This window comes from Apteryx mantelli, chromosome 2 (assembly GCF_036417845.1).
Source record: "Apteryx mantelli isolate bAptMan1 chromosome 2, bAptMan1.hap1, whole genome shotgun sequence".
NCBI lineage: Eukaryota > Metazoa > Chordata > Aves > Apterygiformes > Apterygidae > Apteryx > Apteryx mantelli.
The window spans coordinates 163,757,267-163,779,640 of NC_089979.1; the positions used below are offsets into that span (position 1 = coordinate 163,757,267).

The 22,374-nt window shown below is 42.5% G+C and overlaps 1 protein-coding gene across 1 annotated transcript in view; it reads right to left on the minus strand.

Moving 5' to 3' along the window:
• The window catches only part of LOC106490283 (sodium channel protein type 5 subunit alpha), a 173,903-nt gene that overhangs the window by 87,037 nt on the left and 64,492 nt on the right, over positions 1–22,374 (minus strand). Inside the window, exons 12-15 of the mRNA XM_067291977.1 lie at positions 15,039–15,171; positions 11,889–12,127; positions 5,719–5,892; positions 3,931–4,287 (exon numbers count right to left, since the gene is read on the minus strand). Coding sequence (XP_067148078.1) covers positions 3,931–4,287; positions 5,719–5,892; positions 11,889–12,127; positions 15,039–15,171 — 903 coding nt within the window. The remainder of the gene's footprint in view (positions 1–3,930; positions 4,288–5,718; positions 5,893–11,888; positions 12,128–15,038; positions 15,172–22,374) is intronic.

The window sequence follows — 22,374 nt, forward strand, 5'->3', positions numbered from 1 at the left end:
TAAAGAGCTATCTAGAGAATCCACAGAAATGTAAAGGATCAAGTATGGGCACCTAAACCACAAATCAATCAGTCAGAAACTGCTTAATCAGGAAATTTGCTTGATTTAGTATTTCAGAACAAAAGCATTTAGATGAACCTGGCAGAGACGATACTATGTTGACCCCTGAAATGCATGGTGTGAACTGATTTTACAGCTCCTTTGACTGTCCTCTCCACTACAGCATCATTGAGTGATAATGGTTGGAAGGGACCTCTGTCAGACATTGGCCCAACCCCCTGCTCAGAGTAGGACCAGCTTCAATACCACTAGATAGATCCCCCAAACCTTTTCTTCCTCAAGAGTTGGCCACGAAATCTGCAGCTCACGTAATTCCCAGATGCTTCTGGAGATGGGAACATGGCCAGCTACATTCTCACGTATCTTTATTTTTGTGCTAGCACACTAAATGCTTATATTCTGGAACTGTGCTACAGTGACTTCTCTTCATCAGGGGCACTCTAGAGAGTCCCATGAAGGCCCTAGGAAAACCCTGCAGATGTGTCACAGGAAGCCAGCTCTCACTGCAGCCTCAAGGAAGGTTGTCCCCCGTGCCCACATGCTGAGCCAGGCAGAGGTGCACCGCAGCAGTCCAGGACTCAGCACTGAGAGCGAGTCAATGCACTAAGGCTCTGCACTGCTCTGCTTGGGCTAACACCGTGAGGTATTTTTCGGATGCTGACTGTGTCATGTGCAGCCAGCTTGGAGCACAAGCAGAGATGGCGAGTGAACTTCTGCCCTGCGTGGCCTTGCCTTTCACTTGGTGGTGTTCCAGAAGTGGGCAGAAAACGGGCTTTATCCAGGTGGCAGGGGGCAGAATAAAAGGATGGCTTTAAAGCTGAATTCCTGTTTGGTCAGTGTACGTCATGCGCACGCAAAGAGGTTGGAAGGTTGTTCCGTGTGTGATTGAACTGTCAGTTTTATTCATGCACATCGTTAGTGCCGTAACAGTCCCTAGACCATTACACGCAACTGGGTCCTGAGAAGTGGGTGGTATCACACCCAAGTCTGCTGCATCGGCTGACCCAACAGAGCAGGGGCACCAGGCAGTGCCTTGTTGCCCAGATTCTCCTACATCTTTTTAATAATTCCTGTCTCAGTAATTTTCCTTATTAACCTCAACAATGTAAATGTACATAGGAAATATGTTAACTCCTTTACAAAACTTCACAGTAAACATAATTATCGGTTAGTGATTTCAGCAGCTATTTCTTGTAAATGGTGGAGAAAATACTTTATTATTCCTCTGGTTTAACTTTGCCTTCCAAAGTGGCTTCAATGACACAAAAAAAAGTCATCTGATGGCAGTGGCACAATGTTATTGGGCAAAAGGCAGTTGCACAGCACATAATTTTGTAGCTATGCTATTAGTTCTTTGAAGATGACTCAAATATCAGCTGACCAGTAATAACATAGTTTCATGTGGCACTGCAGAGGTCCAAGGCACTTTTGGGAAATACGAATACAAACCAAAAATTTAAGAATTACTGAACTTCCTTTCAACTGCTTGACTGTTCTGTAACATGAAGTTTCCCAGGGCACTTATTAATTTCCCATGCTTTCTTTCACCTTTCCTTTGAATTTACGTTAGTGAGGCTCGATAAGACCGGCAAACCAAATCACTAAATGCATCACAAAATCATGACATTTGTAAATGAGTTGCTTCTTCCCACAGGAGTCTGCCGACACTACAGATGCAAAAAATCAACTTAGAGTATTTACTAAGTGGGTCTGCTGTGGGATACTTAGTTTTCCAGTGAGGAAAGTGACCTCAGATGTTACCATAAATACTGGCTTATTTGACAGAAGAAAAATATTTAATCTAGATGAGTGTGCAGATCTGCTACACAGGGAAAAAATGCTATAAGATTCCCTCCATGCCTTCAGAGACTAAAACAGAGTTTTCAGTCCAAATGGGATACACTCTCAGGATAATATTTTCTTTTCAGAAACTTTCTTTTCAGAACCTTTCTTTTCAGAACTGACTCTTGAAACTCAGATGAGGAACAAGGAACTCAGGAAGTTAAAAGAGAAACTTTGCTGAGAAAGCAAGCTACACATAAAAGATAAGATAGACAGTGCTTCAGTCTTTTCCTTTTGGAAAGTTCATCATTCTTTTTGGCCACCTGAACTTTTTGTGTCTGATGCTGTTTAGAGAATGGAGAGTTTGTGAAGTCAATCCACCCTCACGAAAGAAAACAAGAATTTTGTTGCTGATGTCAGAGGGAGAAGAGGACCTTCTCTCTACCTGCTAATTAAGATCATGAAATCTGCACGTAATGTGGTTGACATCAGTTGAGTCTCATGATTCAGGATTTGTTCTTTCTCCATTTGCCTAGTACTACCACATTTATGAATCATTTTCCCTTTTTCCTCTGTGCTTCTGAGTGAACCACATAAAATTATCACTCCTGTTTAACAGTGATTACCGCATGCTTATCAAACTGTTGGATGAAAATGATAAAGCTAGTATTTTTTCTTTCAGCTGATCAGTAAATTCAGAATTATCCATACTGACAGAGTTTCTCAATATCTCTTTTTACATCTGGAATGGTCTTTGCTGAGCAGTGAAATCTAAATATACGTAGATAAGGTTAGTGCAATCTCCTCTGAATCAGATTTTATATTTACCAATCCTTATGCACACTGATGACTGTTAATATCTAAGGGAAACAGATGTTGCAATTTCACTTCTATCAATAATCCATTAATACGTCAAATGTTAACATTTTCTCTGATATTTCTCAGGTATTATTTTCAGGTTTCATTATCATACATAGCATCCATTGTTTAATAGTAGGGGAGAAGATCAAATTTCTGAATGTCAGACTAAACTCCCAGAAAGTAATTATGCACCCTAATTATTCTGATCACATAGAGTTCTGAGAAAAATCTATAGAAAGCTGAAGTTAGGGAAAAAACAAAGTAAAGTATTTTGCCACTCTCTGAGTAATCATAGTTTATTTTTTTCATTTATATAACCAATAACTATAAAATATAGTTTGCTTTTCCAATCAATATTTTCAGTGCAAATCTAATCATAAAGTTTAAATTAATGTAAATGAAAATCCTTTGCTCTGTGTTTCTGTAAGTTTTTTCTTTAACTTTTCTACCCCAGGAGCTGAGAACCAGAGCACTGGGTACTTAAAAGAGCAACAACCATTAAAAGCAATCGGTAGCAAAGCCCAACATTTTTATAGCGGGATCTACTATTAAACAACTCACTACATAAACAGTAAGCCCATTAGAGCCACAATGTCAGAGATGCTCTGTAAGCTGAATGGGCCAAACATTTCCACAACGACTGCAAGCCAGCAAAGCGCTCCATAAGATGTCAGCAGGGAAATACAATTCAGCCTTAATAGGTTCAGAGCTTATGTAAGCCATGCTTATGGGATATTCTATTAAAAAGGCAAGCAAGCAAGTGACTTTACTGTAAACATAACCTGCACCTTCCTAGAACATGCAGGAGAAACACATTCAAACCTCCATGCAAAGATGCTGTTAGCTGCAAGGATCACATGTTCTGCACCAAAAATGGACAAAAATAAAAATATCCCCTGATATGGTGATCTTCACTCCCCTCCCGAAAAAATGTAGAATCACTTAAGACCTGCAAATGGCTTAAGAAATAAAATCACTATAACCAAATCATGTGTCTTTTTGCTACTAAAGCATTATCTGTCCTTCTGCAAAAGCGTTAAGCCTAATTAGTAATGCAACACTATCAATTTTGTGGTTGGGATATAAACAAGTTTCTTGGGTGAAAACGTGGTTCAGCAAACTATAGACATGGAACAATGAGAGATTTGCAGTTTCTGGAAAAAAAAAAAGAGGGTACATTGGCTTACACCCACCAGAAAAGGGATAAAAAACACCTCGACAACTCACCACTAGGTTTCCAATCACCATGACCAGCAAGAAGACGAGAAGGCACAGCGGTTGCCCAGCTACTTCCATGCAGTCCCACATGGTCTCGATCCACTCCCCGCAGAGAATTCGGAATATAATGAGGAATGAATGGAAGAAATCGTTCATGTGCCAACGTGGTAAATTGCCAGTTTTGCTTATCTCCTTGACATTGTCCATGTAGCTTTTCCCAAAAAGCTGCATTCCCACCACCGCAAAAATAAAAACGATGATTGCCAGCACAAGAGTGAGGTTACCTAGGGCACCCACTGAATTACCAATGATTTTAATAAGCGTATTTAAGGTCGGCCAGGACTTTGCCAATTTGAAGACTCGCAGCTGTGAACAAAACATAAACAACAGTGTCAGTTCACAGACGCAACAGACGTTTCAGCTGATGAATTATTAAAGTGGTTAAAACACATGAAACACGTTAAATGCCACAGTGTGCAGTACAAGGTGATTTTAGCAGTACTTCCTGTTAACCCCACTACATCTATTAATAAAATATCAGTTGTTCTTCTTGGATGAGAATTAAGTTTTCAAGAGCAGTGCTCTGCCTTATTAGACCGATGTGCTTTGGAGGCCGTTTCCTGATATCATGGTGAGTACAGGATGGAAGAGGAGGTCTCAGGTTTTAACATTTTCTTCTGTGCTCCTTTTCTTCCTCAAATTAAACAACCTGACAGGCACCTGGGGGAAGGGGATTAGGGCTTGATCCTGCAAAGAGAGAAGCAAGTCCTCCACATTTTAGTGCAAACCTCAGCCAGATGCTATTAGCTGTTGACTCCCAGGGTGAAAATCACCTCTGTGTTGAGGATCATGCAGTCTATGCACAACCCACATCCCACTTAAGACCTATTTTAGGGATGTAAATGGTTCCTAGTCCTTGTGCTATGTTTTCAACTGAAGGTTTAATTTCAATCCTATTGAACAGGGATTGCTCAAAAACTGACAGGAGACTCTCAGGCCCGAGCAGCATCGGGCAAAAAATATGCAGTTTCGCACAGCACAGAGAATTTTTGAAAGGAAAAAAAAAAAGGCTTCCACTAAATGTAAGCATAAGGGCTTATTTTCCTGGTCTTTCCAAGTTGTGAAGCCATATCATGGCCAGAATGATTAGCATGGACATCCTGGTACAAGGAGTGCAACACAAATGTCAGGCTGGCAAGGAAACTACTTTTCTGTTCCAGTATGTCGACAGTGTCTCATTAATAGAATACCACTATCCCATGCATAACAAAGGAGCTGACAGCTAAGGAGTTCCCGTGAAAGACAGATGCTCTGTTATGTTGATTGGTTCTAGAAAAAAAAAGTCACTCTGTGAATAATTCAAAGACATTTTCTTTTGACAACATTTAAAAGAACGGTGGCATGTTTATAATATAGTTTAGGAATAACAAGTTCTAAAACAACACGTTACCAGATCTTGCATTTCTTGGGCCATCAATTATGTGCTGACTTTATGCTAACAGGTATACAGGTACAAAATGGCAGATTTTCATTACAAATTGGAACTCAAACATCTTAAGTGTGCTACAAGTACCTGGCACAGCTAGAAGGAATCAAATTATGTTCTCATTTACCCTGATGTAAATCTGGAACAATTCCATTTGTCCCACAGTCTGTAATTAGTGTCACATACTGTTCGCTGGTTTGCAGCAATTAAATTCTTTATCGGTGGATGCATTTTTAAGAAAATGCGTTGTATACATGTCAGTATGTATATTTAATAAGAGAAGACAAATAAGGGCAGAATACGAATATTACCAATCGAAAGGAGCGCAAAACGGACAGGTTTCCCATGCTGGATAAACCCAGTTCCATCAGGCTTAGTATAACAATTATGCTGTCAAAAATATTCCAGCCCTGCTGAAAATAGTAGTAGGGGTCAAGGGCAATTACTTTGAAGATCATTTCTGCTGTAAAAATCCCAGTGAAGACCTGCAGAAAGAAAATAGGAAGTGAAAGCAACTTTTTGAACACATTCCCTCTTTTGATGACTTTCCGCAGGCAAAGGAGAACGTAGCATAGAGCCAAGAACATTTTACAAGCAAATGCTTCATTTTTCATGGCTGATTCTTTGTCAATATTACACCTCTAAGCTTGTCAAGTCTTTTCACAATGATACTTGATATTGCTGTAAACATGCGATGACACCTGGGTTCAAGCTCTTTATTAGAACGTACATTTCCATCTCCTTCTGTCATCTGAATAGTCTTGGTGATAAAAATGAAAGTGTAAAGGTGCCTTTTATAAAGGTTAAATCTGTTGCTTTCAGTGGAGAAGCCTGAATGAATGGAGTTGGAGCATTAAAGGGGTATTTTGTTTGTAGTGTACCTGTTGCATTATCCCTTTTATTTTGTTATTTTTATCAGTACCAGGGCAACACAAGCTTCCAATCATTTTTAGGTTATTCCTGGCAGTGAAGGCGATTACAGACTCTAATTTCAGTCCTAGTCTTTTTTTATGAATAGTCACAGCAATTTTCTCCTCACAGCATCTTGAAAACACATTGCTTATTTATGACCCAGTTCAAATGTCATATGGTGAAACTTTTAATTGGAATGTTTTTCTTTAAAACAACATATAAATATTACCTATGAGGCAGAGGGAGAGGAGAAAGGAAGGCTGTTGACAGCAAACTCAGTTTAAACTCATTCCTGCAAAGCATCTAAGAGAATCAGATCTTGTCCTTCTATATGCCCTCCCTAAACAGCAATTTAAACACACAACACGAGGCTATAGTTGACTTAAAATGGCAAAATGTGGGCATCAAGTTGTTTTTATACTGTTTTTTTTTTTCATTCTAAGTCCCAGTACAAGGTGCATGTAGCTTTGTGTGCTGAAAAATTGTCTATTGCGCTTATATATCTAAACACACGATTTTCCATGAAACAGCCAGTATCAATGTACCATGTAGATCAGAAAGGGTCAGATCCAGAGCTAATATCTCAGTAACGTACATCCAAGGAGAAATGCTTTCCTTCCCATAAACTGAATATCTGCGTCCGTATCCCAGCGAGCTTGATCAGCTCTCAGCAACAAAGACTTGGAACCCATTAAGATGTGGAAAGGAAAGTTAAGATTAAAAAATTAAGATACTAAAGGATAAAAATAAATGATCGTGGCCTGCATCTGATGGGGGTTTGACTTTACCCTATAACGCTTCAGGAGTGGATGGATAAATTCTCCCAGGCAGCCATTTTACAGAGTTCTTTATGTAAAAAACTTTTCTCATTAGGAAAATAACAACTTGATTGCAACAGTTTGGACTGTCACCCTGTCAAAGTCCCATCCCAAGACCCCAGAAAAATGCCCTGTCTTGCATCCCTAACAGACCAACAACTTCTGAGTCACTGAGGTTAGAGACACCAATGAGTCGCACCAGAACACTGCAATTTCCCCTAGGACAACGAGCAACACAAAACTGGATGTCTGTGAAATTGTATCCGGGGGACTGCCTTAAAAACTGATGATACCACGCTGTGTGCATTATGCAACCATCTTGCTGAGAAATGACTCAGGAGGATCACTTTCTTTACCTAAATCATTTTAATCAATAGCCTTCTGAGAAGGAAATGTCATAGTAAGATAGCAAAATAGCTGAACCTTCCTAAAGGCATTGGGAATTTTGTACGTGTACAAGCTATGAATTCCAAACTGCCCTTGTGAACTCATTGGCACCTGGTACACAGCCAGTTGTGCTTGTACAAGAGTCTGGATACTGAATATGATCAAGACTGTAAAGAAAATAAGTAAGTTAACATCTGGCTGGTGCTGATGCCTAAATATGCCACTGCTGATTGGAGGATTTCATCTTAAAAATTCTCTTTTAACTACCATTGCAGCCATTTAAGTTCTAACATCACATAAAGACATCTCAGTTTCTGAAGGAAGACAAAAATTGGGAAAATCTGGCTCTGTCTGCCTACTTTTGAGTACTGGCATTGCATAGACAGAGGAAACATGCAAAGATGTATATATTCTCATAAAGTCTTATGATGACATTCAAAAATGTTGATTTCTGTAAGTGATGAACTAAAGGAGTTTGAAGGTAGCAGGTGCCGCATAATTGCATGAAGTAGATGATACAATCAGAGCAGCAGATCTCCAATGACTGACAGCTAGATGAAGAATTGCTCTCTCTCTCGGAGAAACACAGTCCGTACTTCACTTTCATTCTTTTATTTTTTATGAAAACATTTATTTTGAGGGAAAAATGCCAAAGGTCTGTGCTTTTAATATTTTCCCCCATTTAATGCTCCTATAATCACTCAAAGAAGGTTAGATGTAAGGGAAAGGCTACAGACAACCAGCGTGGGGGCAGAGGAGGGTTTCGGTAGTCTGTGGCTTCGGGAAAGCGGCCACCTGGCAGGCTGCCCTGCGACTGGGACTCCCTTCCCTTTCACAGCGAACTGCAAAATTGTCCATTTTCATTACAAATGACTTTGCAAAATCCTCCACAAAATGGAATTACCTGCCTCTGACCTGCTCTGCTTGCAATCCAGTTATGGAGGAGTTGAGCCAACCTGGCGAGGGAGAGCCAGGGCAGTCTGTCCTCCTACCTACCCATCCCAGGGGAAGGGGAGCCTGGTGCCAGCAGCCTGCTACAAAAAAAGCCTGTTAGTTTATTTTACACTTGAGCACAAACAGGCGAAAGAGCTCCAGGCAGCGCTGAGAAATTCTCAGTACGATACATTACACTGCTTTGCAATTTCTTCCCCCTCCCCGCTCGTTGTCTCTATTTTCTTCAGCCGTGTTGGTGCACAGGTCAGCCCAGCTTGGCCCAGGCAGGTCTACGGGAGCGGTGTTGGCAGGAAGGCTGAGAGGGTCTAAAGTTTCGCTGCCTGTGGCCTGGCAAAGGGAGGAGCTGATCTGCCAAAAGAAGGGCAAGGAGCAGGCTCATTTATTATCCAGGTTAGCCAGAGGGGGAAATTGTGGCGTTGCTACCTGCTCTGACGGATACTGGAGTCTGAAGGAGGTTTTTTGAAGTCATCTGAGGAGGCCACAAATTGTTGAGCAGCCACCCCATACAAGGGTTTGCTGCAAAGGGGAGCTGGAGGCAGTCCTATCAAGTGGCTTTCTGAGCTACTTTTATCTACTGCTTTCCACAAAAGGCAAGAGCATGTGTTGGGAGCTCAGCAAAGTAACAGAGATTTTTTAAGATGCAGCAGCCTAAAAGCTGGTGACTGGTCCAACAGCCTAGGAGAAGAACCACAACCAGCTGGAGTGGTTGTGAATAGAGAGTTGAGTTGAGAATAGAGTTGAGAATAGCAAGTCCCTGAGCAGAACAAATCTGTACCTGATGCACAGCATATGCTAGGACTGGTATGAGAAGTCTGGTTATTGCTACTGCCCACCTAAACCTGTCAGAGCAGCATTCGTCTGACTAAATGCAGACGCCCACATCTGTAGAGTCTCTGCCAGCTCCTGTTACAGTCAACGGAGACATGGTCACTACAGTCAGTGGCCTCCAGGGCACATCCACCTTATTCAAAAGTAAATGTCTTAAAAACATCAGGTTAATTGTGCCTTAAAATTGTCCATTACTCTCCATTGACTTTAAAGCGAGACAAAGGCAACTAGCTCAGACAGAGACTCCTACACTGTAGATATCCAGAGTTAGGCAAGGTGAATTCCACCTTGAGGGAATGCAGCCATCATTTTTGTGGAAATAAAGGGCTTTTCACATTGCCTTTGTGAGCTTCTCAAATTCAGACTTAACAGGGCCCATTTTCCCAGGCTTTTCCAGAGTTTCTTATGATCCTATAGGATATCTTGGCTTTTACCACTAGACTTTAGGGGAAATTCTGTCATGCCATAGCCAGACAGCCTGCACCTTTTTCAGTACAAACTCTCCCCAAATTAAGAAGATTCTAAATATTAAAACATTCGGGGAGAGCAGTGGATGTTGTCTACCTTGACTTCAGCAAGGCTTTTGACACTGTCTCCCATGACATCCTAATAGACAAGCTCAGGAAGTGTGAGTTAGATGAGTGGACAGTGAGGTGGATTGAGAACTGGCTGGATGGCAGAGCTCAGAGGGTTGTGATCAGTGGCACAGAGTCTAGTTGGAGGCCTGTAGCTAGCGGTGTCCCCCAGGGGTCAGTACTGGGTCCAGCCCTGTTCAACTTCTTCATCAATGACCTGGATGAAGGCACAGAGTGCACCCTCAGCAAGTTTGCCGACGATACAAAACTGGGAGGAGTGGCTGATACGCCAGAGGGCTGTGCTGCCATTCAGAGAGACCTGGACAGGCTGGAGAGGTGGGCGGAGAGGAACCTCATGAAGTTCAACAAAGGCAAGTGCAGGGTGCTGCACCTGGGGAGGAATAACCCCATGCACCAGTACAGGTTGGGGGTTGACCTGCTGGAAAGCAGCTCTGCGGAGAAGGACCTGGGAGTGCTGCTGGACACCAAGTTAAGCATGAGGCAGCAATGTGCCCTTGTGGCCAAGAAGGCCAATGGTATCCTGGGGTGCATCAGGAAGAGTGTTGCCAGCAGGTGGAGGGAGGTGATCCTCCCCCTCTACTCAGCCCTGGTGAGGCCGCATCTGGAGTACTGCGTCCAGTTCTGGGCTCCCCAGTACAAGAGGGATGTGGCACTACTGGAGCAAGTCCAGCGAAGGGCTGCAAAGACGATTAGGGGACTGGAGCATCTCTCTTATGAGGAAAGGCTGAGAGAGCTGGGCCTGTTTAGCCTGGAGAAGAGAAGGCTGAGAGGAGATCTTATCAATGTGTACAAGTATCTGAAGGGAGGGTGTCGAGAGGATGGGACCAGACTCTTTTCAGTGGTGCCGAGCGACAGGACGCGAGGCAATGGGCACAAACTGAAACACAGACGCTTCCATCTTAACATGAGGAAAAACCTCTTCACTGTGAGGGTGACAGAGCACTGGAACAGGTTGCCCAGAGAGGTTGTGGAATCCCCTTTTCTGGAGATATTCAAAACCCGCCTGGATGCGATCCTGTACAACATGCTCTGGGTGACCCTGCTTGAGCAGGGGGGGTTGGACTAGATGATCTCCAGAGGTCCTTTCCAACCTCAACCATTCTGTGATTCTGTGAAAACTAAGTTTTAAAGCAGTAAAACACAGCAAACTTTCAAAATAAACTCAGTGAAAGACAATTACATAAAAGGCTCCAGTTTTGTAGTAACTGCAGAATTTCAGTGGCCCCCCAGGTTAACAAACTGTACAGAAACCCCTCTGAAAAATCCTTCTTGCTATCCCTGCAGCTTGGCTGTAGTTCTCCATCTCTGCGTACCTTAAAGCTCTCTCTCTACCTGCTGCAGCTTGTACTTTAGGAGTTTCCCCTCTTAGCTTTAGCGGTTTGCTCCGTGCCCCCTTGCCCCCCGATGCTTGCATGGATCCCAGGGCACACAGCTGGACGAGGCAGAGGGACAGCTGCCACAGCTGGAGCACAGCAGGATGTACAGGGGCGAAGAGCAGACCATGCACCAGCAGTTACTGCAGGCACCTTCCAACATATACATCTAGATACGCTCAAACTCCACTCTGTCTCCCTCCAAGATCTTTTTTTCCACAGGATTCTTTAACTTAAAAATCGTTAATAATCACTGAGAAATGTTTCCTGATTATTGCTTTAAAAGAAATCCCAAATAAACCTCATTAACCTTTCTCTCATCTCATTTCCTTAAACTGGTATGAACTAGCAACCTATTGGGAAGAGGCCAAAAATGTGGCTTTAATGGTTACTAATAACATTAGAATATTTTGGTTTAATAAAAATGGTTTCATGTTCTTTATTCATTTCTCCTCATACTCAGATAGAGTTGACTATATGCCATTGCTTGACATGGCATAGGCAAAGCGTTGTTGACAGCATATCAAAATGGGTTTTTCCCAAGGCCTCAGCCACGACTTTAAAAAGCAGAAAATAAACTATCAGATAGCATTTCAGGTTTGAATTCACTTACCAGATTGCCTATATAAAGCATGTGGTCAAACTCCTTTGTCATCTTATAATGCTCCAAGGCCATGAAGAGTGTATTCAGCACAATGCAAAGGGTGATGGTGAGGTCGGTAAATGGATCCATTACCACGAACTTGACAAATTTCTTGATTAAAAGCCAAAGCGGGCAGCAATCCCAAATGAGAAATTTAACAGCAAAATGGTTCCAGCATGGAGGGCATTTCTGGTGTGATTCCTCAAGCTCTAAGTCACAAACAGTAAAGTAACAGTCAATTCACACCGAATTATATGACAAGAGAACGCTTAAAACGACTCATAGCATAGAGAAAGTCCCCTGAATTACCCTAAACTTTTTTTAGGACACAAATATTTCTATCCTAACCTGCTGGCAAATTATGCATTTTGGGAGCTCGAATGGTTTTTTGCCAATTGCGTTGCACTTAGCAGATACTGGCCTATTCTGAAAGCTATAACTTTTTAAAAGTTTCAGAAGCAAAAAGAGAAAAGTACACTAAATATGTAAAGTTTAATATTATATGCAGGCTCAGATTTGCACTCTCTTTTCCATTTTGTCAGGTTCAAATGGAAAAGAAGAATACACTATCTTCATTTAACTTACATTTGGAATATATTTGTTCATTTTCCAGGTCCCATTTTAGATGCAACTTAAGTAAAACCTTTTAAAATATTTTAGAGATGAAAGAGCTTAAATTCAATATTTCGAGCTGATTTAAGCACTTAGGAGCCAGAGTATCACTGGATATCAATAGGGTTTCTGTTCTTAATGTCCCAATCGAAAAAAGCATTAAGTGCCTGATTTCTTTTGAAAGGCCCAGATACAAAACCAGGAGAGTGTATAACTCACTCTGAAAATGGCACTAAAGCTCCAATGTGCTTTTAAAAGGTGCTTTTAAAATATTACCTAAAATATAACTTTTACACATTGTTCGTTTTATTTGAAGACGAAAGAACTGAAATGGCCTCCTAAGTATAATTTGCATCAAATGGCGGGGGGGGGGGGGAGGCAAAATAAGGCAGTTAATGGCTGAATGATAATGATTAACGGAATTGCTTAATGCTTTTCTTTTCTGATTCCTTTATGGGCATGGAATGCTGTGTAAAGGTTTTAGTCTATATAATTAGAACCTGAGTTGATAACAGGAAAACTTCAGCCAAGCCTGTTATTACAATCACTTTATAAACAGCCTCCTCTCCTAAGCCAGGGTGCATTCTCGGGGCATTTGCCTTCATTGAACAACCCAACTACAGTGTCAGGTGCCTTCTAGCAAACTTTCAAAATATTGGCTGATGTCCTGCACGTACTGGTTTTGCACAAACACCTACAGGGCTCTGAGATCTGTGGGAAGCTGAACTGCTCCCAGGAAATAACTATCTATTTCCAGGCTTCAGACAGAGGGTTTCTAGTTAAGTACTTAAAATGAAGTGAGAACCATCTATATCCAAAGTCATTGCAATGCAAAGTTCTAATTCTGAATTTTTTCAGAAACCCACACCTGAAAGTAATAAAGAGTTAGGGGCAGTAACTTCTCAAAGGACCTAATTTCCCGGGCAGATCCATAAGAGCACATCTGTCTGTGTCCATACTCCTAATAATCTTTTCTAGGCATCCCTGCTTATTCCCATATTATTGATTTTGGCTTGATATTGTTGGGCACACACATCAGATGTGTGACTCTCCCAGAGCTTCCACAGTCAAAATAAGCCTATTCAAGTACAGGCTGCTGCTAGAAGAGGTGGTTTGAACCTCCTCAGCCACAAGTTGTTTCTCTGTCCTCTCTGTCAGCTTGTGTGCTCATGGACCTCCTGGGCGAGCTGGTTCTGCTCGAGAACTTCCTGAGAGTCTAGAGCACGGAAACTAAGCAACTACAAGGGGAAGCAATTTTAGTCTTGCTGTTTCAGATTCTCTGTTCTTATAGCTAAAGCCTGTGATTTTTTTTTTATTCTGAGTTGCTATTCCTCTTGTTTTGAACAACTGTTTAACTTCAATGACTAATCAAAGTTTTGGTGTTAGAAAACCTTTGATAGGGATTTAAACAACATCCTTCTTCTATTTAAGGTTAAAAATGTATATCCTCCGAGCTACCTTAGACTTGACCCTCTTGTTATTTCTGTGGTTAACAGCTAATAGAAAATACCATTTAGTAAGTAAGCAGAAGCTCATCTGGAGTATTCTTAACACATTAAAAGAAGCAAATCAGTCACAAAACTAATTGCTGAAAAAAACAGAGAAAGGAAATAAAACCTTTGCAGATCATATGGAACACTGGCAAATGCTGAAGTGATTATTTACCTATTAAGAATACATCTTTCTACGTTTTAAAAAAATATTTATCTGGTCTGGCCACAATACAGCTAAATATAACCACAGAGGATGGCAAAAACCTGAGGAAGAAGAAGGGCTAGTTCTGGTCCCTTTATGCGAGAGATCTCCCAGACAAATCACTCAGTCTTGCTTTGCCTTTTGTTATTCATCAGTAATAGAGAGAAAATAAGGCTGAAGGAGAATCCAGAATTTCCCTTGCTCCACACTGCCTGCTTGACAGATGTTTTTCTCAGTTTTGATTTACGATATAAGAGACATTAGGGACTGTAAGAGACTCTTTCATACTGCATGTAAAGGGCTTAGAAAAGTGGTGTCTTGATATCATTTAGGATCTCTAAGTGCTGCCGTAATGTCAATAAATGTGTAAAAAGGCCAATGGAAAATTCCTGCTGAGACAGGGAAGGGAAATTCAGACCTCCTGCACAGAGAAGCCTAGAGAGCAATGGGCAGCGGACAAATCTGCTGAGAAATGTTCACATGGACAAGTGGGTCCTTTAAGCATCCTTAGATATCACGGAGGGATTCAAACAGCCACCCCCCAAACTAGCTGGCTTGCAAGGAGAAGTCTTTCATCCTCCACAGCCAGGCAGTTCTGCACGTACCTGCTACCTGCCTATGCCAGGATTTGTATCAGCTCCGGAGAGATGATACGTGAATGCGTGCACAACAACCCAGACTTTAGTTTCTCTCTGTAACGCATTCTTGCAAAACAATGAAGGTCTAATATTTGGGTCATTCGTGTCACTTTGTCCCTGCCGATCAGCACGCACTTTTGGCTTTGGGTGGGGAACCCAAAGACGTGTGTCTTACCTTCCAGGGCGCTGGTGATGATGCTGACAGCGCTCACTGCCCTCTGCCTCTGAAACGGCTCGTCAGGGTGGTCCACCGACGGGCGGTGGGGCATTAAAAGCTGCCTCTTGCTTGCCTCGTCAGAGGGAGAGGTCTGTTTAAATGAACACATCAGGTCAGCGGCATAAAAACAGGGCGAGAAACCAAGCAGCAGACGTGGGGCAGCATTTTCAGAACTGCCTCCGCACCATTTTTCTTGCCTGAGCAGTCACTGATTTCCCAAGCAGGCACAGCCTGCTGCCGTGCTGCTTTTGAAAACAGTGCTCTGAGCAACTTTGAAAACTTTACACCCTGTGAAAGATGCAGGTGAGAATAAAGGGACACTTCCGATACCGCAGAAACAGCAGTGCTGCTTTACCCGGCTCTTTGCTTGTGAAAGAAGCCCTGCTTAACTGCATTAATTATACCATTACTTCTGAAATGTGTTAACTGTTTAATTATACTACCAGAAGAGGAAAAAGGGGTGTGGGTAACAGCTCCATTACTAGCCTCCGATATCACACCAAGCAAACCGACTCCTCAACACATGGCTTCTCTTGGTCTGAAACACTGCCAAATCTCAGGAACGCACTGTCATTCTGGTGATCTTTGGTGTCACAGACTCTGAAGCTCTGTAATTAGGGGAGAATCTCAGCTTTTTTTTTTTTTCCCTCTCTCTCTCAAAAAAAACCCTCTCTCACATTTTCAAAGAAAAGCTTAAAAAAAACCTAATAAATTGAATATCAGAAAAACATAACTCCCAACATAACTCCCAAACTGTCTTCATATAACATTTCATTTTAAATCAGTTTTATGCTTTTTGAGGGCTTGGGGTTCTTAAGCCAGTCAAAAACATGGTATAGCTGCAGACACATACTGTACTTAATATTTAATATTGTCAGCTCACAGGAGCAAGACATTAAGACTTCTAACATATTATGAGCCCCTACTTCATACAGAGACAAATCCTGCTTGCTTTCCTCCTCCTCCCTTCCAGGAGGGAAGAAGAGTGGTTGAGAAGTCAGGAACTGGGAAAGCCAGGTTCAACTTCACCCTCCACCACAAACCTCCTGGTGAAGATGCTTGGTCCCCCCCAGATAAATGTTTGAACAGCCCTGTCCTGCTCCTGAGGGACCGTACAGGCTGTGAGGGCTGAGACACTACATTGGAGACATGTGCTGTAGATGGATGGGTCCTGATGGGTCTTGTGATATAGTTCAGGCAAATGAGCAAGGAGAAGAAGTCCCTACAAGGATGAAAATCCCAGGTTTATACGGATATCAGAGTAGCTGCTTTTGCTCCTCCACAGCCAGACTGGAAACAGGTGCAAACTTCTGGATCTTCACAGATCCCTTAGGGCTAAAATGCTGCTAACTGGTCCAAGCAAGGCTCTGGACACCAACTTGAGACGTGCTGCTGGTGCAGCTTCGCAGCTCTACTCTGTGTTCAGGACATGCACCTAGAGGGACCACACAATCCCTCTCCGCAGCTGTTTCTCTATCAACATGGCTCTTCAGGAAAGATAATCCAGTGACAATTGGATTACCGAAACCACCGGAGCTCTGTGAACTGCCTTTTTGCCTCTTCAGGTCAGTGGACATCCTTTTGTCAGGTGTTTGCACGGCAGCCCGGACAAGGCCACCGCCAATGGTTGACAATGCAAATAATAGTAGAAACACTGGTCCCATGGGACTTCAAAGTACTGCAGGTAAAAATACCTATCACTGCAAGTCCAGAGAAGAGTAAAGAACTTTAAAACAATCACTTAAAACATTAGCTAAGCCAGGAAACCAGTAATGCTCCAACACGGCTTTACTTTTTTTTCTAAAATATTCTCTTTTGTTAAAACAATTGGATCAGTGTCCATTGAGTTTCTGACGTAATCATAACAGAAGGAGAGGTGTAATCAGAACCTATTCAAAGATAATTCTGCTTGTGAGCAATGTAACAAGAAATCACTCTATCCTTGGCTTCAGAGCTGGGGAAACTGGGAATGGTATTTTAGATGCATGAGTTCACTTGATTTCCTTCACCTCAAAAATGTCCAATAACAAAGAAAGAAACAACAAATGTTTTATTAACGAAGAAAGCATTTACAAAATTGCATAATCATTTGCACCAGTTTGGAGTACATAGCAAATACATACGGCTGAAAGAAATCATTACAAAAGAAAATTTCAAAGAAGAATAAACTAAAAAACAAAACCAAGAAAAAAGAGGCAAATTAAAAAAAAATCTTTTTCTAGTTCCTTCTTTCTGCAGAATGAAGCATAAGAAAATCCCAAATTTCAGACTCCTCTGGATCATTCAAATTTAACTCTTCTTAAACTGCACCATCTTGCCATCTTATCTGGCCCAAAGCTTAGCACATAGCAGTAGCAATTCTTTATACAGCCTCAAGCCCAGAAATTGCAGCTTTCTGACTGCAAAGAGAGATATTATATTCCTATTAATGTGTGAAGAATATTCCTTCTAATGTGCTTTGGAAAAGTTACCAGTTGAGGGTTACTATCTGAAGGACACTTTCTGTTCACAGATGAAAAGAGAATTTACTCCAGAGGTACAAAGTTGTACGAAAAACATATTCTGAGGTTCAATCTCCCTATCTTTGGACACAGCTAAACCAGGATAAGTGAAAGTCTCAGTTAAACAGGGTTGTCACATCCTTCATAAAAATGAACGAGTACAGAACTGACTTTTTCCCTAGGCGTGAGGCGGTATTTCTAACCCAACGAGGTTTTTAAGTTGCCCTGTTTTTCTGTCCAGCCCAGTATCCCCGATCCCCATCCCGAAAAGCGGGTGCCAAGACTTGGGGCGTCCCGCTGGAGCCAAGGGAAGCATTTGCAGCGTGCCCTTCCTGTGCACCAAGGGGCATTTCTGCGACCGGCGCGCGGCTCCTTCCTCCCTCCCTCCAGCTCCGCGGGGCACGGCCCAGCCTGAACCGCTCCGCTCCCGGCCGGCCGCTCGGCAGCGGGCACGCTGCGGAGGCTTAACCCCGCGTGCCAGACCGCAGTATCTGACCCGGCGATGCCGGGGCGGAAGGCGTGTCCCTGCGCTCTTGCGGGAGGACACGGTCTCTTTCCCAATATAGCCGTAAATCTATCACGTGCTTGGCTTCCACTTTACTACAAAGCATTTTTTCAGGAAAGAAAGTTTCCACTGGGATGAATTCTTTAAAATTATCGAAGCTGCACAGGGAAATTTATGCGCATTTGTTCTTTGCAAAGAATAGATGTGTGAGACTAGTTTTTTTAATACTTTTTATTTTAGATAGCTAATAGTCACACAAGGAACTGGCACTTTTTGCATTCTGAGATAGAGAATAGTTCCAGGAACTGGACAAACAAGGCAGCATAAAGGCTGTTATCATCACACAGAGAATACACACAGTCACAGCAGTTCATGGTACTTGTATTTCTATAGAAATTAGGCAGAAATAATAACAGTCCCTACTGTTATGTGGGAAATCTCTTTAGAATCCAGGTGAGAAACCCCAATGGAGTTAAATAAAGGCACCTCCAACAGGACAAGATTATTTCTGTGTTGCTACTTGATTGACTAGAAATGTTTTTCATTTAGATCAGCTAAATTCTATAGGGACAAATATACTGTTCAGTAATTTGCATGTAAATGAGGATACATAACACTGCAGAATTATTTTGTTCTGAGTGCCCACAATTCTGAATTATGTCAGAACTGCTGTGTGAAGATGGGCTTATATATGGCAGCATTTTAAAAGAACACATTTGGGAACTGGGGCAGCTTTAATTTTCTCTGTACAGTAAAAATCTTTTCAAGCATAAAAAGAGGTGGACAGGCCACACTTTAAACAATGGGCCCAGTTAGGCACTAGCACAAATATTTAATGAGATTGAAGGTGACCATAATAGCACAAAGCCTTAAAAAGAAGGCATTTAATTTTGTGGACACTCCATTATTTAAAGAGATGCACTGCAAACTGGAGCAGCTTGCAATATTTGTGTCAAATCTGAATGATTTATGGCAGGTAGGGCCTGGCAAAGTTTGCAAATGAACAGAAACTAGAGCTGCTGTGACAACGCCCTGTGCGGCAGCAGTGGAGGGCTAGCCTGCTTTCACCCATATGACTTATTGGTGGTAATTTTTGGATGACTTATTCTGTTGACGTTTTTCTGAACATGGAAAGTACTAACACTTTGCCTTTTCACCAGTCGCATGGCAAAGCAAGAAGGGGAAAAAAGAAATTTCCCCCCTGAGGCAGCTTTAGGGTCAACAAAAAATTCAGAACAACGTGGCCAGCAACATGGTTTTATGCTTAGTGAGAACAAAAGTCAAGGTTTTTTTTGCAAAAAAAAAAAAAAAAAAAGAAAAAAGAGTAAAAAAGTTTGCCTAGGCTTCTAAATCCTTAGGCACTTGGATAAATAGCCTTGCCACACTTCCCAGCAGTTTCCACTCCAGTCAGGTTAGCAATGCCTGGCTTTTCTATTTTCCCAGAAGGAAAAAAAAGCGTGACCAAGAGGAAATTCAGGAAAGGTTGCGTGCGTGTGAGAGGTGCCCCAAGTACCTCCAACGGATGTCTGGATGGAAGATGATTTCAGGCAGAGAGCTGCTCTCACTCACCGTGGGACAGGGTCGGGCCCTAGTGAAATACTCCTGACCCCGAGGGAAGTGGCTGCAGGGACAGCCCTGACCACAAGTAGGGAGGTCATCTAGGCACCCATCTCTGTGCTGCTGTCTGTCCCACCTGGTCCTTCCTGCCGCTACACAAGTGCTTCCACCACTGTCCATCTTTGCCTTCGCCCCATCCCAAAGCTATTTAAGCAGTGGATCTGCTATGCTTCTGGGCCGGATGGGATGTTCCTGGTGCAGCTGGCTCCCCAGCAAGACCAAAGCGCTGGTGACTGCCACGAAACAACCATTGCACAGCTAAACAGCTGACTGCCCCCAGACTAGCATGTCCTCAATCTCATGCCCATCTCTCTGCCACTTCTAATCTCCAAAATAATTGCAAAGTCAGGCTAAACTAAGATCTCTGAGATTTCCCTGCAGTTACTGAAAAGACTTCAGTTGGCTTTACAAGGCAAGAGAGGATGGGGTCATGCATATTTTTTAACCCTCAAGAAATTCTAGACAGCCACAGGTGACATCTTACTCATCCTCATCAGATCCCATTGGTAAACTGAGCTCCAGAAAACAGCTCATTAACTTAATTCAACTCTGTTCAAACAGATGAATATCTTGTGTGGGAGGTGATATTCTAACCTTTTAAATAACTAAGAAACACCAAGACACAACAAAGCAATACATAACTACAAATAAATATTATATGAATGCACCAAAACCTTAGTTTGTAGCATGCCTTGAAGTAGCTTATATAATATACAGGCAGCTACCCAAGAACTCTGCCTTCCCTCCTTCAGCCTTGCAGGTGCCTTATGTGATACAGAAATATCTGCAGGTGTAGCAAAGGGTGAGGAGACACCTGGCCCAGAAGCATTCACTTTCCTCTTACTTAGGCAGTGTGTTCACGTCCCTGTGACTTGGCAGCCGGCACCTTGTCAGACGGGCAGGACAGCTTCGGTGCCGGCAGAAGAGTGCCTGGACGGATGCCCTTCTGCACAGCCAGCTCTGTCTGTGAAAGGCAAGTTTGCCGACTGTTAAGACTAGCCCAGCTAACAAGACTAAGGGGTCTAAGCACCTTCCACTGAGACTATTTCAGTTCTCTCCTGTTTCACTGTCTGTATTTAGGAATTAAGGGCAAGAGTCGGAAAGCATAAATATACTTGGTTTCTCATGGAAGCGGACTCACAACTATCTGTACCAAGCAGCGAAGAACATTTGAGACTGGCTTTTTTAGCTTATGTGCTCTTCTCCATCCAAGTATTGGAAGATCACTCACGCAAGTCACCGGCTGAACAGTCAGATAATCTGCTACTGTGCTCCCTCTTCCAGGAGGGAGCACGGGCCACGCTGATGCCTTCATGTTAGTACAGCTGCCACCCACGGCCATTCCCAGAGACAAACAGGCCGTGGGTGGCAGCTGAAATAACACAAAGGCATGAAAGTTGTTCATCGTGGCCCTAGCTGCTTTGCCTGGGGTTAAATCTTCAGGCTAAACGTTGCTAAAACTGAACAGGCCAAGATTTGCAAAAGTTTCTAGTAACTTTTCGTGCTTTCCCTGAGAAATCCTAAGAGAGCTCAGTTTCAAATCATCTGCTGAAACTATGGTCTGCTTACATGCCACGGTTGGAAGCTCAAAAATGGAGATGGTCTGATCTTGTTTGATTCTTTCTTTGCCTTTGAAATCAAAAGGGCTTTTCCAAGCCTCCCCAAAACTCAGAATTCACTGGTCTCTCCCCTCAGTAGCAACCAGACAGATCTGTTTCAAGCTCATCTGGCAATGCTGAGCACCACAGAAGGACACGAACAAACGACTCTTCAAAAGCTGATGCTCTAAAACATGCTCTGTCAGCTCCATCACCTCAGACGTTGTGGTGCTATCAGTGGAGCTATGCTTATGCCTCCGGAAGATTCAGTTCAGGGTGTGATGCATATAAAATTTATACCCCTTCATGGAAAAGACCGTTTCTTTCATTTTTTGTTCAGGGACAATACAACAATTAGTACAATAGAGTCCTTTTTCATCAGATGATTACACTCATATAAAATAAATAACAGTAGCAGGGTCAGTGGAGTTAATGAGATAACTTCAACTTCACCTTGCCACATCTTTCTTTTGCCTCCTCCAAACATATCAGGACAATATAAAGAGAAGCCAGAACTGCAAAGAACAAAGCTAATTTAAAAAGTTTTGCAAGAAAACAGCAAAAATAATCAAACAGTAAGCCCAGGAGCATGTTGATTTATCTCTAGACATGCTGAGGTGTTGGATTTACGAATTTCTTTTGCATCCGCTCCACAGCTCAGACTCTACGTCCATGCCCAGTGCTTACGGCTCCTGTAAAGAATGCATCTGTACAGCAATGGGCTCCTTGCCAATTAGCTTTTAACTCCAGCTCACATTTTCTGGATAGATTAGATACCAAACCTGTTTTGCAGAAGACACAACATCCTTCACATTGCATCACTGAATGAGCATCTGTTACTATAGTGCTTCGGTGTTATTTCCTAGACGACCAGAGAATTGCCAAGTGTGCTCACCCACCCAGGTCATTTAATTTTCAACATCCATTTTTTAAAAGGCAGGAAGCTGGCAAATAAAAAGAAATGCCTGCAGAGCTCAAAGCCTCCCTGTCACCTCAGGGCCCAATCCCACAAAAAAAAAAGATATTTCCTGTGAAGGGCTGAGCGCTGTCATGTTTTGCTGAGCTTTCTGACA